Consider the following 16,450-nt stretch of genomic DNA (forward strand, 5'->3'; position numbering starts at 1 on the left):
AAACATTATAGAGCCACATGGCTGTTTTTAGTCACCAAATCATATAATTGCTCAATTTAGATTGTTGTTTAGAAAAAAGATAGAAAGCAGAAGAAAAGGAAGACAGCTGATAACCCATTAATCGGAGGTTTAATAAAGAGCACATATAGTTGAGAAGATACGCAAGTTTGCATTCCCCTTTGGTCACATCAGTGTTCACACCCCTTTTATAAATTATACAAATTTAAGAGCTAAAACATTTTTGTATTTAATACTGCCCTTCAGAATCTACATAAGCAGATATTTACATAAAGCATAATATGCATATAGTAGTGTTTCCCTCTTGAGCATCAATGAATATTTGGACCTTGTGTAATAGTTGTGTACGATTCCCTCAATTGTCCTAAATGTCAAAAGCAGGATCTCATATATGTGTGTGTGTGTGTGTGTGTGTGTGTGTGTGTGTGTGTGTATATTATATATATATATATATCAAATTAAATTCTGCACCACTTTATATATAAAGAAGCACGAAATACACATGGGACTTCATTTTTTAAATGTCTGCTCTCCCAGTTGTGAACACACTGACGGATGATTTGCTTTGAAAGTGACTCTGATTCAAACTGCTAATCTGAGCTCCTAAGTTCACTTCACACCCTCAGTTCTTGATGGTGATTCATGAGAGACTCATTTGGGTCACGACTCTCTCGCGCTTTCTGGGCTGTGAGGGGATCGGGCAAATGCTGGAGGAGCTGAACATGCAGCGACAGCGGAGGCTTGAGCCCTGATAGGTCCAGGGGGAGGGTGGTTCAAAGAGGGGCAGTCTCTGATCCAATGCTTTCAGTAGATGCCGGTAATGCACTATTTTAGCTTGCAAACCGCCATTAAAAAAGAAAGAAGAAGACTCTCTTGTGCTGGGTTTGTTGTTGCGTGCGGTGCAGCAAGCTCATCACAACAACGGGTGAAAAGCGGGTCAAGACACACTGGTGCATGCTCTAAATAAGTGTTCAATAACTAAAGATTATATCTGACGAAACCGTATATGGACACACACAACTCAAGATAGCGCCGAGTATGGCTGCTGCGTTGCGAGCTCCGAATCAACATTGTAGTTTTTTGTTTGTTTTTGTTTACAATTCTTATGTTTTTTTGTCTTGGATGTTGTCTGCCTTATTGTCTATGACAGACAAACACTTTTGGACATTGGTTCTGCAATTACACACCGTAAACCGGACTTCAAATTCCTCAATGCCGACCTGCTGTTTACAAACACGCCAGCGGAGCCCTTTGTCTGGGCAGCCCGGCCGCTGTGTACATCCCCCCACAAGCCGACACAGACCGGGCACTCAAGGAACTGTATGGGAGTATAAGTGAGCAGGAAATCGCGCACCCTGAGGCTGCGTTCATTGTGAACAGGGACTTTAACAAAGCCAATTTTAAATCAATTGCACCAAAATACCACCAACACATCAGTTTTAACACACAAGGGGACCGGGTTTTGGACCATTGTTGCTCTCCCTTCCGGGATGGCTACAAATCCCTCCCCCGCCCACCATTTGGCAAATCGGACCACTCTTCCATTCTGCTTCTGCCCGCTTACAGGCAGAAACTGAAACAGGAAGCACCCACCCTCAGAACGATCCAGTGTTGGTCAGACCAATCAGATTCCATGCTACAAGACTGTTTTGATCACACGGACTGGGAGATGTTCCGGTCCGCCTCTGATGACAACATCGAGGTTTACGCTGATAGCGTAACGTGTTTCATCAGAAAGTGCGTAGAGGATGTTGATCCGTCCAAAACAATACGGATCTACCCGAACCAGAAACCTTGGATTAATAGCGATGTTCGCACGTCACTTAATGCGCAGACCTCCGCTTTTAATTCCGGGAACTCGCAGGAGCATAAACAAGCCAGTTATGCCCTCCAAAATATTATCAGAGCAGCAAAATGCCAGTACAGGAACAAGATTGAAGGACAGTTTAACACCACCAACTCTAGAAGCATGTGGCAGAGAAATAATACCATCACGGACTTTAAAGTTAATAAAAACTCCGCTGTGAACACCGCTGCCTCTCTCCCGGATGAGCTAAATACTCTTTATGCATGGTTCGAGGGAAATAACACAGCCCTCACAGAGAGAGCTCTCACAGCCGAACCTACAGAGGTTAGTTCACTCTCCGTCTCTGTAGCGGATGTAACCCGATCCTTCCAACGGGTGAATATCCGTAAAGCCGCGGGACCAGACGGCATTCCGGGCCACGTCATCAGAGCGTGCGCGAACCAACTGGCTGGTGTTTTTACAGACATTTTCAACCTTTCTCTCCCTTTGTCTGTAGTCCCCACATGCTTTAAAACGTCCACCACTGTGCCTGTACCAAAGCAATCCAAAATCACTTGCTTAAATGACTGGCATCCTGTTGCTCTGACCCCCATCATCAGCAAATGCTTTGAGAGACTAATCAGAGACTACATCTGCTCTGTGCTGCCTCCATCACTGGACCCATTGCAGTTTGCTTACCGCAACAACCGCTACTATACACACTGCTCTCTCCCACCTGGAAAAAAGGAACACTTATGTGAGAATACTGTTTGTAGACTACAGCTCAGCATTCAACACCATAGTACCCTCCAAGCTTGATGAGAAACTCCGGGCTCTGGGCTTAAACAGCTCGCTGTGCAGCTGGATCCTGGACTTCCTATCAAGCAGACACCAGGTGGTTAGACTGGGCAGTAACATCTCCTAATCACTGACCCTCAACACTGGAGCCCCGCAGGGCTGTGTTCTTAGCCCACTCCTGTATTCCCTGTACACACGACTGTGTGGCAACACACAGCTCCAATGCCATCGTTAAGTTTGCTGTTGATACGACGGTGGTAGGCTGATCACTGACAATGATGAAACAGCCTACAGAGAGGAGGTGCACAATCTGACACACTGGTGTCAGGAGCACAACCTCTCCCTCAATGTCAGTAAGACAAAAGGAGCTTGTGGTGGACTTCAGGAGAAGAGAAAGAGAACACAGCCCCATCACCATCAATGGAGCACCGGTGGAGAGAGTCAGCAGCTTCAAGTTCCTCGGTGTCCATATCACAGAGGAACTCACATGGTCCGTCCACACTGAGGCCGTTGTGAAGAAGGCTCATCAGCGCCGCATCTTCCCGAGACGGCTGAGGAAGTTTGGAATGAACCGCCACATCCTCACACGGTTCTACACCTGCACTGTAGAGAGCATCCTGACTGGCTGCATCTCTGCCTGGTACGGCAATAGCACCACCCACAACTGCAAAGCACTGCAAAGGGTGGTGCGAACTGCCAGACACATCATCGGAGGTGAGCTTCTCTCCCTCCAGGACATATACACCAGGTGGTGTGTGAAAAAAGCTCGGAGGATCATCAGAGACTCCAGCCACCCAAGCCATGTACTGCTCTCACTGCTACCATCAGGCAGGCGGTACTGCAGCATCAGGACCCGCACTAGCCGACTTCATGACAGCTTCTTCCCCCAAGCAATCAGACTTTTGAATTCTTGATCTCTCACGATCAATATACATCAGCACTGCACTTTATTAATCTTATTATCTCACATTGGACTGTCATAAATTATATTCTCTTAACAACACACTGACAACTGACTATCAACCGACAGCCTGAATATATATACTACATATACTATGTTTTATTGTATAATGTGTATTCTATATTGTGTGTATTGTATAATGTACATTGTATGTTATTATTTGTATATTGTGTTGTAATTATGTGTATATTAGGTTTTAAATTGTGTTGTGTAAATGTAATGTTTATTGTAGATTGGTATATGTCTCATCACTGTCACGACTGCTATGTTGCCCGGAACTGCACCCTAGAATTTCACACACTATTGCACTTGTGTGTATGGTTGTGTGACAATAAAAGTGATTTGATTTGTCGCCAATGGAGACTAGATTTTAAATTATTGTCGCAATCAATTATTTTTTGTCGCATCTGCAACCGTTTTAGTCGCAGTCTGGAGCCCTGAATAATAATAATAATTTAATACATTAAATGGGAAAACGAGCCAAATATCATCTTGACATCGTCAAAGGCATCAGCTACTGGCGATCACTCTGACCATCGTCAATCCCCGAGATCATCCTCTGTCGGCACAACCCTAATGTGCATTTCTCTCTATAAATTAACAAAATATTCAGACTGTCTCCTTGCTGGTTTTTCCGACACATTCAGAATTTTGCCGGTGTCACTGCGGCTCACTTCGTGCGTGCGCTTGTAAAATTAACATTTTAAAGGCTCATTATTACGGTTTAGTATTTCTCTGTAATGTAGAACAGTGTTAGCAATGTTACTTATAACATTCTTTCTCAGCCCTGGAACTCAAACCATTTTCTGATACCCCCTAAAAATATATATAATTAAGTAATTAAATGAATATCATAAATGTGCGACTAGTCGACTAGGAAAATCTTTGGTCGGGGGCAGCACTACCAAAATTTTGAGGGGTACATTGATTGTCAGAGACGTCTCATAGCAACCAAACTGATATACGATGCTGCAATGCTATCGTTACGATAATCAAAAGAGAGTGTAATTAACCGTGTTTTGAACACCTGTCTCTGCAAAATGTTTGCTAAACACATTTTATTATCATTTAATGTAAGAACTTTGACTCGTTAATGGATATTATTTAATAAAAGTGAATGTTTATCACTGACTGTAAACCTCCCTGCCCTGGGCGCCAACATGTTTGTGTGATGTAACACACACCTGCATCTCGATGAAATGGGAGTTGAAGATTTACGAACAAGTTTCCAAGTTAGAAGTTCGACATAAAATGTCATTCCGTTGCACTTTCCCCAATTGAAAGGTGGAAATTCCGACTCTCCGTGTTGAATGGAACACTTCATGAATCATCTTAGCAACAACAATACGGAGCATTGCGGCTTTCCCCACAGGAGCGAACACTTGGGGAGACACACACACACACACACACACACACACACAGACACACACACAGACACACACACAGACACACACACAGACACACACACAGACACACACACAGACACACACACAGACCAGGCGTGTGGCAGTGGACTAACGCTGAAGCAGCGCATATACAGCAGGCGAGTGTTTCAAACAGCTAGACAGAGCACAGCTAAATGGAACAGAATGCAGCGTCTTCAAAACTCAACTTTAACTTAACACGCATATTTAAAACACGATGGTGTATGGCGTCTCCTGTTAAGCCAACCGCGATTTGAAAATAGACGGTTCAGACAGTCACTAAAGAAAATCGTGCACGCTTACTAATATTACTACGGTAATGAAGGAAGAATAGACAGACGCGCGTTGTGCTCATTCTTTTACTGAGTTGGGCAGCAAATCTTCACATAATGACAAAATCTGATGCATAATATTTTGATTATGCAATCTTTTGTACATTTGGTAACAGCCTATAACAATGAATAAACGATACACTGGAATGCAATGCAGCAGCCAAAGACGTTTGTCAGACATGTTACGATATATACAGTTATGTACTGCCCCTCAAGTACTCGAGTAATTAGTCAGAGTACTTGAGTAGACAAAATGACCAAAATGCCCATCCCTAAAACTAATTCTCATCTCACATACTATTTAGAATGGATAGAGCAGACAGTGATTGAGACACACCCTTGATGTTCTGTTTAACACAAACCCATACCAGACACAACACCCATTGGTGGACATGGATTTTCTGCCGTTTACAGCTTTGCTTTTCAGCACTTTACAAGCAGCTCATTACTGGAGTCACTTTCTATTCCAGGCACGTGGGTCTCTGTTTTAACCCCATGCACTTTATCAATGAGCCGCGATAAGCCCAGGTCCCTTCTGCGCCAGAGCTAAATTTGGTAATTTTTGTCCTCGGGTTAAGACACGACACACAAAACAAACACCCTCTCCCCAACACTCTAGTCTCCTAAGGCTCATGGCCAGATGAACTGAGCCCCAGGATCGAGAAGCCAGACACTCTACCAAGGACACATTGGAACGGGAACAGTTAATTAAGGACAGGCTGATTCAGATTAGTGATAGACCAATATATTTGCCCATTTTGAATGATAGAATCAACCACAAAAGTGGAGTTTGAGATTACTGGCATATACTGTATTTATTATATATATTTATACAAGTTAGTTCTGGTATTTGAGTCTGATTAGAAGAGAGGCGTTCCAAGAGTGCTAATTGGGCTGTCAACTGGGCTGAGAAACTAAATTGGTCAGCAGATTGACATTGTTTCCTTAGTCCACAAGACAAGAGGGTGCAATGGATAACTATAAACCATACAGCACAGTGTTAAATTATTGCAAAGAACATTCATGTAAAAAAAAAAAAAAAAAAATATTTTAAACTAATGTGCATAAAACAAAAATAAATAAAAAGTTGTAGTTGGTTCATATTCTCAAATGTTAAGCAGGGTTTGACATTAATGCAAGTGAATTTTTAAACGGACAAGTGAAAGAAAAGTTTTCTTGCCTGAACAGACTGATTAAAACGTCAATGACGTAAAATAACCGTCTATATTTGTAATACAGCCTAGGCCTGTCACATATTACAAAGTTCATTTTTCTTATTTTGCTGTAGAAAATAATCCAGAGCGCATAATTTTATAATTTGCTAGCGATCTAGTAATTGCTGCACCCTATTTGACTGACAGACGGTTTATGCGAGTGCGCTGAACATAAGCGTGTGCCCGAGAACGATTGTGGAAATGCAGATACGCGCCTGGATGGTCAAATTAAAAAAAGTCAGCCAAAATGCCCTTCTTGGTGAGGTATTCGTGTAAACACAGTAAGTTATGTCAAAAGTGAATGTTAACAGTGGGGGGAAAGATATACAACAGAAACTTTTACATGTTAGTAGAGCATGTAACTTATTTAAATGTCCTTTTTTCCTCTCCGGACAAGAAACTTTTTAACTCGAACAAGTGAATGACCAATTTATATACAAGCATATGACAATGATTAATGTCAAGCCCGGTTAAGTGAAAAGTAAAACAAGGTGTAAAAAGCTTCAATATTCAGTTCTATGTTAATATGGTGTTGCAATGGTGGCACAGCATACTACCTCAGACTCAGACTTTATAATAACAGTGCTACCACAGTGTTTTCCATTCATTACAGTTGTATGTATGGTAGTCATTTTCCCAGATAGCAGTGCTACCTGTCTGAACTTGGTGGTGAAGCGGCTCAGACTACAGGCCCAAGGGATGTTCAAACAAACAGAGCAGAATGGAACAAAACACAAGGATCTCCAGACACATATTTCCAAATTGAACTCCTTTCCTGACAAAGCATTTTATAAACCCATTTCTTAATCAGAGAAATGCTGATAAGAGAGCAAGACGCAATGGGCAAAAACCTCTAAGGGCCACGGCTGTACACACAGAGCGCTTTTGCAACCACCCAGTTTACCATTTGTTTTTCTATGTAAACTCGCACTAGACGAATGTCTTAGGTTGTTTCGCCACATTTTGTTGTTTATTAAGCGTCTGTTGCAGGAGCGCTGTATTTTTTTAGATGCTGTGTCAAGTTAAAAAGAACTCCAACCTATGAACTGCGTCTCGAGACACCTGCTTTCTGTTAAACTGTATTTGTTGCGCTGCGTCTAGCCTGTTTTAGCGCAAGAATGCAATCGTCTGAAGTCATCGTCAGTGCTTGGATCACATCCAAAACTGCCTTTTTCACGCATCGATAATCGGAAGATTTTCCCAATGATTATCGATATATCAGGATTACTTTCAGATATAAATAGGGCTGCTCGTTGCACAATAGTTTTTGTCTTTTCATATTTTTAAACACAACATTAATAAAGTGTGAGCTGCAGGGTTAAAGTAGGTTGCACACCGCAGGTGTCTGGCGGACAACATGATGTGTTCTAAAACATGAAACAATTATTTTGTACAAAGATACACACACACACACCGCCAACAATCAGCGTCAAAATTCTGAAGCGCCACGGAGCTCAACTCAAATGTATTTCCATTAACCAACCCAAATAATTATCAAAGCATATTTTTATTTAGCATATGAAAATTATGAAGGATATAACAAAATAAAACATCCACCCGGTTTCTAAAATTCATATATTTATATACAGTACATATGTAAAATGTGTAAAAAATATATTTGTAAAAAATATATATGCCTTGTTGATGAGAGAGGTCGACATAGAATGGCCAGACTGGTTCGAACTGACAAAGTCTACAGTAACTCAGATAACCGCTCTGTACAATTGTGTTGAGAAGAAAATTAATCTCACAATGCTATTCTGGGATACGGGTTGAAGCTGTTTTGGCGACACGAGGGGGAACTACACAATATTAGGCAGATGGTATTAACGATGTGGCTGATTGGTGTATATTACATTTAGCAGGGAAATAAATTTACAGCACAAATTATGGTTACTCCAGGGATGCTTTTGCAGCATTAGAAGCTGGAAATGTTCCGCCCCCTTACTGAAACGGGAAATATGATTGGTTAGCAAATATCCAATCACATCAGAAATGAACGTTCTGATTAGTGGATCAGCTTATTTGGACTTTCTGTCTTGTGCCATCAGTTGCTCTCCCGCGTCCAGCAGCTCCGTGCCCATTTAGAGAGAATCTCTGTACACTTTTTACTCAACGGTGCCGCAGCAGCGCTATATTTGATTGAAAAAGTTCTGGGTCAAAAGCTAACCCAGTTCTTCTGGCGGCCATACGTATCATCACTTATTACAGGTGGGCATACACAAAATCCTAAGAAAGATAGGTGACCATACGGCGTATGCCTGCGTATGCACTAGACCAGTGTTTCCCAACCTTTTTTCTGCTACTGCACACTTTTTACGAGGAAAAAAATACCACGGCACACCACCATGAAGTCACGTAGGTATGCTGTGTAATGAGGTCACAGGTGGCAAGAGTGCTAATTGGGTAATGAAAATACAACATATTTGCTTCTTTTCTAATTTATAGATTTGCTCTTGCAAATTAATTCTTGCAATGCCACAGCAAATTACAGGAATGCAAACTCATGAAGGGTGAAAAAGGTGAGAGAATCAGTGGCCCATGAAAATGTTTTCCGGGGATACATTATTTTTAAGAATTGGCTAAAAGCACCAATTCTAGCTATTTGAATTATTCGAGAAGAGCAAATTAACTGCACAATTGTGCAGAATTAGCTACAAAAATAAAGGGTATTTTGGTATGGCTAGCATGTGTCACAAATTTGTTAAATTTTATTAACTGATTAGTTCATTGACCACTACTGGAGATGTCACTAGGTGGCAACAAATGAGCGTCTTAAGTGGTATGAGCGGGTCATTGAATCATTTTGAGTCGTTCACGACCGAAATCTTCCAAGAGACTTTATAGTGTTTAAGCATTAAAAGAACAAAGCACATCTATAGTTTTTCTTCAGTTTGAGCATTATTTTTCATCCAAAAAGACAACTATAGTGAGTTTCAATAATGCCCTTTTCCTTCATTAAAACTTGTATGACTACAAATCTACAGACTTCAGTAGAATGTTTAAGAATTATAAACACAAAGCCGATCTACGGTATAATTTTCCTACAGATTTAAACTGCTGAGCATGACTTTTATCAGAAAAGACAACAGTAATAGCCTAATAATAATAATTCTGAGTTTCAGTAATGTTCTTTTGTCATTGTAAAGTGCATTTCACATGAGTTGAGTTTTGTCATCGCTTCGTTCAACACCAGCATCAAGCGGCGTATTGCCCTCCACATGACAAGAGTTGCAGAAAGCATCACAGAGGGGCAATTTTACGAGTTTACCATGCAAGAAAGCAGGAGATGTGCACAATAAACATTGAAAACATGTATTTAGAAGAGAGAGAGAAAAAAAACTGGCAGTTGCTTTGATAGCAGAAAGTAATAAAAGGACTCGTTTGTGTTTAGGTCTTAGCGTTTTCTTGGTGAATTTAAATTAGTTCAATAACTGGGGTCTCTGATACTCAGAAATGATAAGGTAATATTTAATTAAAAGAACATTCAATATCTCTTCACAAATTTGGACAGTTTTTAAATATTTCTTATTGTTTTATACTCTCAAAGACATTTGTGAAGCAAAACCTTTGTGGAAAAACACTGGTGTAAAGTGGCATCACTTCATAGACTTCAATGTATTCTGCAGCGCTGACGCAACCCTTAACATGTATAAACATCACTCACTTTTACACATTAATCATAGCCCTTCTGCCCTTTTCTCTCCTTGATGAACAAGACTAAAGATGCCGAAGTGAACAAACAACATGCCCCTCTCATTCAGTCGGTCGGTACACATACCAGGTCATTCAGCTTGTTTACAAATGAGAAGTTTCACGGGTGTCTCTTCTTCAGAGTTCAAGCTCCATTCCTGTCAGACACAGGTTCACTGAGCATGCACTACAGTAGCCAAGCGTGCGATTGGCCATAGCGGTAACCAATCAAGTGATCTGCCTCGGTAGGACTGCGGTTGTCAAGCATGCGATTGATAACTGCTGAAATCAATCAAGCAGGAATCCGACCCCTGATTATTTTTTTATTTATACATTTATTTATTTTGTGGAATTTGATAGTTTTCCACGGCAGTGGTTGGGAAACACTGCCCTAGACTACACTACTGAGTAAATGTTATATCACATCTTGTGGACTCCCAACGCTATTACACCAGACTGTTAAACAGAGGCCAACTGAGTGAATCGGAAAGCACGCAAATTAGGCTACTTATTTAAAAGTCGGCTGATTTGAATATATCTATGCCTCAAAAATATATTGTTAAAATAACGTGACGATCAATAATCAACATTTTGATATTTTATGACATACCTGCTAACAGCTCACACCATCAGCACTGGGACACTTTACTATTTGTATCACTCTGCTTGTGTTCGTGGTGTTCCAAACTAAAGTGTAAGAGCAAAGCAGATGTGCAAGAACAGCTATATGAATATATGAATGAATGAATAAATGAATGAATGTTACATTTATATAGTGCTTTTCTGACACTACACTCAAAATGCTTTACATAGTGAACAGGGGACTCTACTCAACCACCACCAGTGTGCAGCATCCACCTGGATGAGGATGTGTGAATTTTCATTCATCCTTGTGACATTTGAGATTTGAGCCAGTACTTGGCAACAAAAGATGTCTCGTGTACTATGAGTGAGTGGACCTGACGTTGACAATCTGTGTGTTGTCAGTCATTGCATGAATTTCTTTGAAGTCATCCGGAACTGTTTCTCACTCAATGATCGCTCAGATTATTACTACACTATAGCTAAAAAAAATAAGAGTTAAACTAACAGTTTCACCATTACTGCCGATCACAGCTGAGATTCACAACAGATGGAGTAATCAAACACAGTCCAGGGTGCCTACCTGACACAAGTTTCCAAGTTGGGGGAACACATAAACTTGCAACACACAAGAGTGTGTTTTTTTTGGGGGGGGGGCACCACTAATTTAGATACATACACTGGTGGCCAAATGTTTGGAATAATGTACAGATTTTGCTGTTTCGGAAGGAAATTGGTACTTTAATTCACCAAAGTGGCATTCAACTGATCACAAAGTATAGTCAGGACATTACTGATGTCAAAAACATCACCATCACTATTTGAAAAAAGTACTTTTTGATCAAATCTAGACAGGCCCCATTTCCAGCAGCCATCACTCCAACACATTGAGTAGTTATGATAAATTGATAATTTGGTACTAGAAAATCACTTGCCATTATATCAAACACAGTTGAATGCTATTTGGTTCATTAAATGGAGCTTAACATTGTGTTTGTTTTTGAGTTGTCACAGTATGCAATAGACTGGCATGTCTTAAGTTCAATATTAGGTCAGAAATGGCAAAAAAGAAACAGTTTTCTCTAGAAACTTGTCAGTCAGTCATTGTTTTGAGGAATGAAGGCTATACAATGCTTGAAATTGCCAAAAAACTGAAGATTTCATACAAAGGTGTACACTACAGTCTTTAAAGACAAAGGACAACTGCTCTAAAAAGGACAGAAAGAGATGTGGAAGGCCAGATGTACAACTAAACAAGAGGATAAGCACATCAGAGTCTCTAGTTTGAGAAATAGATGCCTCACATGTCCTCAGCTGACAGCTTCATTGAATTCTACTCGCTCAACACCAGTTTCATGCACATCAGTAAAGAGAATACTCAGGGGTGCAGGCCTTATGGGAAGAATTGCAAAGAAAAAGCCACTTTTGAAACAGAAAAACAAAAAGAAAAGATTAGAGTGGGCAAAGAAACACAGACATTGGACAACAGATAATTGGAAAAGAGAGTTATGGATCTTAACCCCATTGAGCTTTTGTGGGATCAGCTAGACTGTAAGGTGTGTGAGAAGTGCCCGACAAGACAGCCACATCTATGGCAAGTGCTACAGGAAGTGTGGGGTGAAATGTCACCTGAGTATCTGGACAAACTGACAGCTAGAATGTCAAGGATCTGCAAAGCTGTCATTGCTGCACGTGGAGGATTTTTTGATGAGAACTCTTTGAAGTAGTTTAAGAAGTTCTGAATAAAAAAATTCAAATTGTAATAGTAATTTTTCATATTATTAATGTCCTGACTATACATTATGATCAGTTGAATGCCACTTTGGTGAATAAAAGTACCAATTTCTATCCATAAGAGCAAAATCTGTACATTATTCCAAACGTTTGGCTGTAAGTGTAACTTGAGACAGACATAGAGATAGACAATCATCTAACACAATAATCAGCTGTCATCTCAGCTCATAAACGAACTGATAGGTTTTAAATGCATGGCTCTTCAGCATCAGCACAGGGTTGAATTACTGGACACAACAGCCCAGCCCTGATTCAAAGTAAATTTAAATGGCAAATTATCCTAAGTAGAAATTCAAAGCACATCGATACAGGACATCCACCTTCAGAAATAAACAAGCAACACAACACTTATTACAACAAATAGACATTGGTGAATGTGGTCAGACAAATCAAACACAACAATCTGATTTATTCATTGACCTTATTCATTATTTTAGCGTGTTTACAAGCGATTCTATTAAAACCTGCCCGCGTGAGCGTCACACACACGCACGCACGCACGAGCTTGCTTACAAAGCAGTTGGCAAGTTCAGTGAAATATGAAAATAACATAATTGCTACTTCTAGCGAAAGCATTTCCACTCGCGAACACTGATAATACTGAAGTCGCGCACTGCACGAGCTTGACATAAAGGGGTAAGCAAGAAAGTCATAAAGGCAAGCTCTAAAGTTTGCAAGGTTGCAAATTAAGCAATCTAATAATAGCACACATAAAAATAACTAAGAACTCGCCGAGAAGACTGCCGTTTCACCGGTAAACATACGTCGAGAGTATGTGTTTAACGCACAAAACAGTTATGATGTGAATGACAGGTAATCATCACTCTTAATCGCGTCGCACGAGGGTTTGTGCTCCAGCAACGCAAGTCAACACACGCTGAATGTTTGTCAAACTATCCGTTCCAGTCCTCACTGCAAGAAGCGACCCGTTTTCTAACGCGAATTGATTCACATTTGGTAAAATCTGACCGTGTATATAAATAACACGACTTCAAGTCTCGGTTCTAACTTTTAACAGGTCATTAAAAACACAGACTAAAACAAACTAACACTGAAACAAAGACAAAGGGACTCCGTGAAAAACAACTTTCTGAGGATACACAAAAGAAAATAAGGTTGTCACCTTCGTCAATATTGTGGCATTTATTGTTGGTCGCTGAGAAATGCCGACTGTTCGGTCCGCTGTCTTGCGCCATCTTGATTCAGTTCAAATTCTCCTGCGTGACGTCACAGAGCCCCAGTAGAACAGCACATCATACAGCACATCATACAGCACATCATACAGCACATCATACAATATCACGACTTCACGTGTTTAGAAAGCACACACGAATGGTGTTTGTCGGTGTGGGTGACAGAGGAAAAATTATAGTGTTAAACAAGAAATACAGCCCTTAGAAAAAGTACTGTGATGGTTCCATGGTACTGTAAAACATCAGATGGTAATAACGTGGTACTTTAATTTACATAGGAGCTTACTCCAAGGTCCATTCCATTTGTTTGGACATGCAATTAATTTGGACATGCTAATTAATTTGTTACTATTACAATTTCCAAATTGTATTATAATAGCAAAGTCATCAAAACTATAAAATAACAAGTGGAAACATGAGAATTATGCAGTAATTTAAAAAGTTCAGCAGATCTAAACTTATTATTTAACTTATATTTTAACCTATAACTGATATTTTAGCTTTTTCAAAGTATCCATCATTGGCCAAGTTTACAGTTCCCTTATTTAAAAACAAATTATAATAATAATAAAAAAAATTAAATCATCAAGAAGTAGGTTCCAAGGCACTCTTTATTTCTTAATTAAAACCGCCTTTATTAAGTTGGCTATTTCATATTATAAACAATTTAAAAACTGTCAACAGTATATATATATATATATATATATATATATATATATATATATATATATATATATATATATATATATATATATAAACATGTGAGTTGGAAACACACGCGTATCGGCACAACTGCCTTCTTCAGGGCACAACTCATGCAAACACACCAACTATCTTGAGCTTCTCACAAACACTGGCTTAATTACACACAACTGCTTGGCTCATCAATGTCATCACAACGTGGTTATTCTATGAGCAGACTGGAGTCTTTCTTTTGTCATTTCAATTTTAAATTTGTAAAAAAAAAAAAAAAAAAAAATTATATATATATATATATATATATATATATATATGAATTATGTTGGCATTCAATCACTTAAATCTCAGTAAAAGTCCTGTTTTTGGACACTTTCATTTATTGATTAAATTAATCATGGCTGACTGTAAATAGTGAATTTCTACAATGGCATCTAACTGAAATCTATTGAGTTTGAATGATGCTGCATCCATGCCGCTAGATGCCAGTGTACGTCCAAGATGACTTACTGAGCGCACCTTTAAGCACTAATTATTAAAATCACGAAGAACATAAATTCAGTGAACCAAACTTCAAAGAATAACATGGTACTACATTGGTACATGCCCAAATAATCTTTTTGTTCGCAGGCTATTTATAACTGTTGACAGGTCTTACCCAGTTTTACTAATTGAGCTAGCTATAGATTTTATCATATTCCCTTAAACTTTGCTCAGTTCACTTAAAGGGATAGTTCACCCAAAAATGAAAATTATCTCATCATTTACTCACCCTCATGCCATCCCAGATGTGTATGACTTTCTGTCTTCTGCAGAACACAAATAAAGATTTTTAGAAGAATATTTCAGCTCTGTAGGTCCATACAATGCAAGTGAATTGTGATCAGGCCTTTGAAGCTCCAAAAAGGAGATAAAGTTTGTTCTCACCCAAAACGGATTATATTGCTTCAAAAGACATGGATTAAACCACTAGAGTCGTATGGATTATTTTTATGCTGCCTGTATGTGCTTTTTGGACATGTTTTGACACTATTGCATTATGAACCTACAGAGCTGAGACATTTTTCTAAAAATCTTTGTGTTCTGCAGGAGAAAGAGAGTCATACACATCTGGCATGGCATGATGGTGAGTAAATGATGAGAGAATTTTCATTTTTAGGTGAACTATCCCTTTAAAGACCTTTTCTCCAATGGGAAGCAAACCTCACAACACTACATATGAAATAAAAAGTTTTAATCTGCATTTGACATTTGATGTGACATTGTACTGTACTTATGTGAACACAGAATATCACAGTGAACAAAACAACATAGATTCAAAAACAACTATTCAAGTTTTTTGGGGGAAAAATAACAATAATGCAGATTTGTTTCTGAGAAGCTACATTTTAGGAAACAAATGAAGTCTGGCACTTTAAAGGAGGAACCCTTAGAGGTACAGCATATCTAGGACTGTTCTATTCTTAGCCTGACACATTTAAAATCCATCTGTGCACGGTTTATATTTTTATAACTCTTCAGGTTATAATATTACAACAAATTATAAGAAGAATTTAACATATGTTTGCATTACACAGTGTAATTAATTATTTTCCAGGCTATATTGTTTAATAGTTATTAGCAAAAGACTGATGAAAGTTACTGATTTATATAATTATTGATTATTAACTAAATATGATTAATTTGGATTCCAGAAAATGGATGTCCAAATGAATATGTTCAGTATGCACAAGTGTTGCATTGCTGTGAGTGACAGTGCATTATGTACTAGTTTGTACATTTCTCTGAAACCTGTACCAAGTAATTACTTTGTAAAACGATTTATATGGCTGTAAAATATAACAAAATATTTTTTTAAACATTTAATACATTTCAAATATTTGATAAAAAAAAAAATAATAATAATATATATATATATATATATATATATATATATATATATATATATATATATAGACA

The 16,450-nt window shown here is 38.9% G+C and overlaps 1 protein-coding gene across 2 annotated transcripts in view; it reads right to left on the minus strand.

The window, feature by feature from the left end:
• LOC127412172 (atlastin-2-like) overlaps window positions 1-13,822 on the minus strand; it is a 31,610-nt gene extending 17,788 nt beyond the window's left edge. Inside the window, exons 1-2 of one of the 2 annotated variants that reach the window (XM_051648326.1) lie at window positions 13,726-13,771; window positions 10,837-10,913 (exon numbers count right to left, since the gene is read on the minus strand). Coding sequence is in view for 1 of the 2 variants with exons in the window: in XM_051648325.1 (XP_051504285.1) it covers window positions 13,726-13,798 (73 nt within the window). In the remaining variant the exon portion in view is untranslated. Of the gene's footprint in view, window positions 1-10,836; window positions 10,914-13,725 lie in introns of both variants that reach the window. The other variant, XM_051648325.1, reaches the window with a different exon arrangement.
• Window positions 13,823-16,450: the final 2,628 nt, after the last annotated feature.

Source organism: Myxocyprinus asiaticus, chromosome 21, assembly GCF_019703515.2.
Source record: "Myxocyprinus asiaticus isolate MX2 ecotype Aquarium Trade chromosome 21, UBuf_Myxa_2, whole genome shotgun sequence".
NCBI lineage: Eukaryota > Metazoa > Chordata > Actinopteri > Cypriniformes > Catostomidae > Myxocyprinus > Myxocyprinus asiaticus.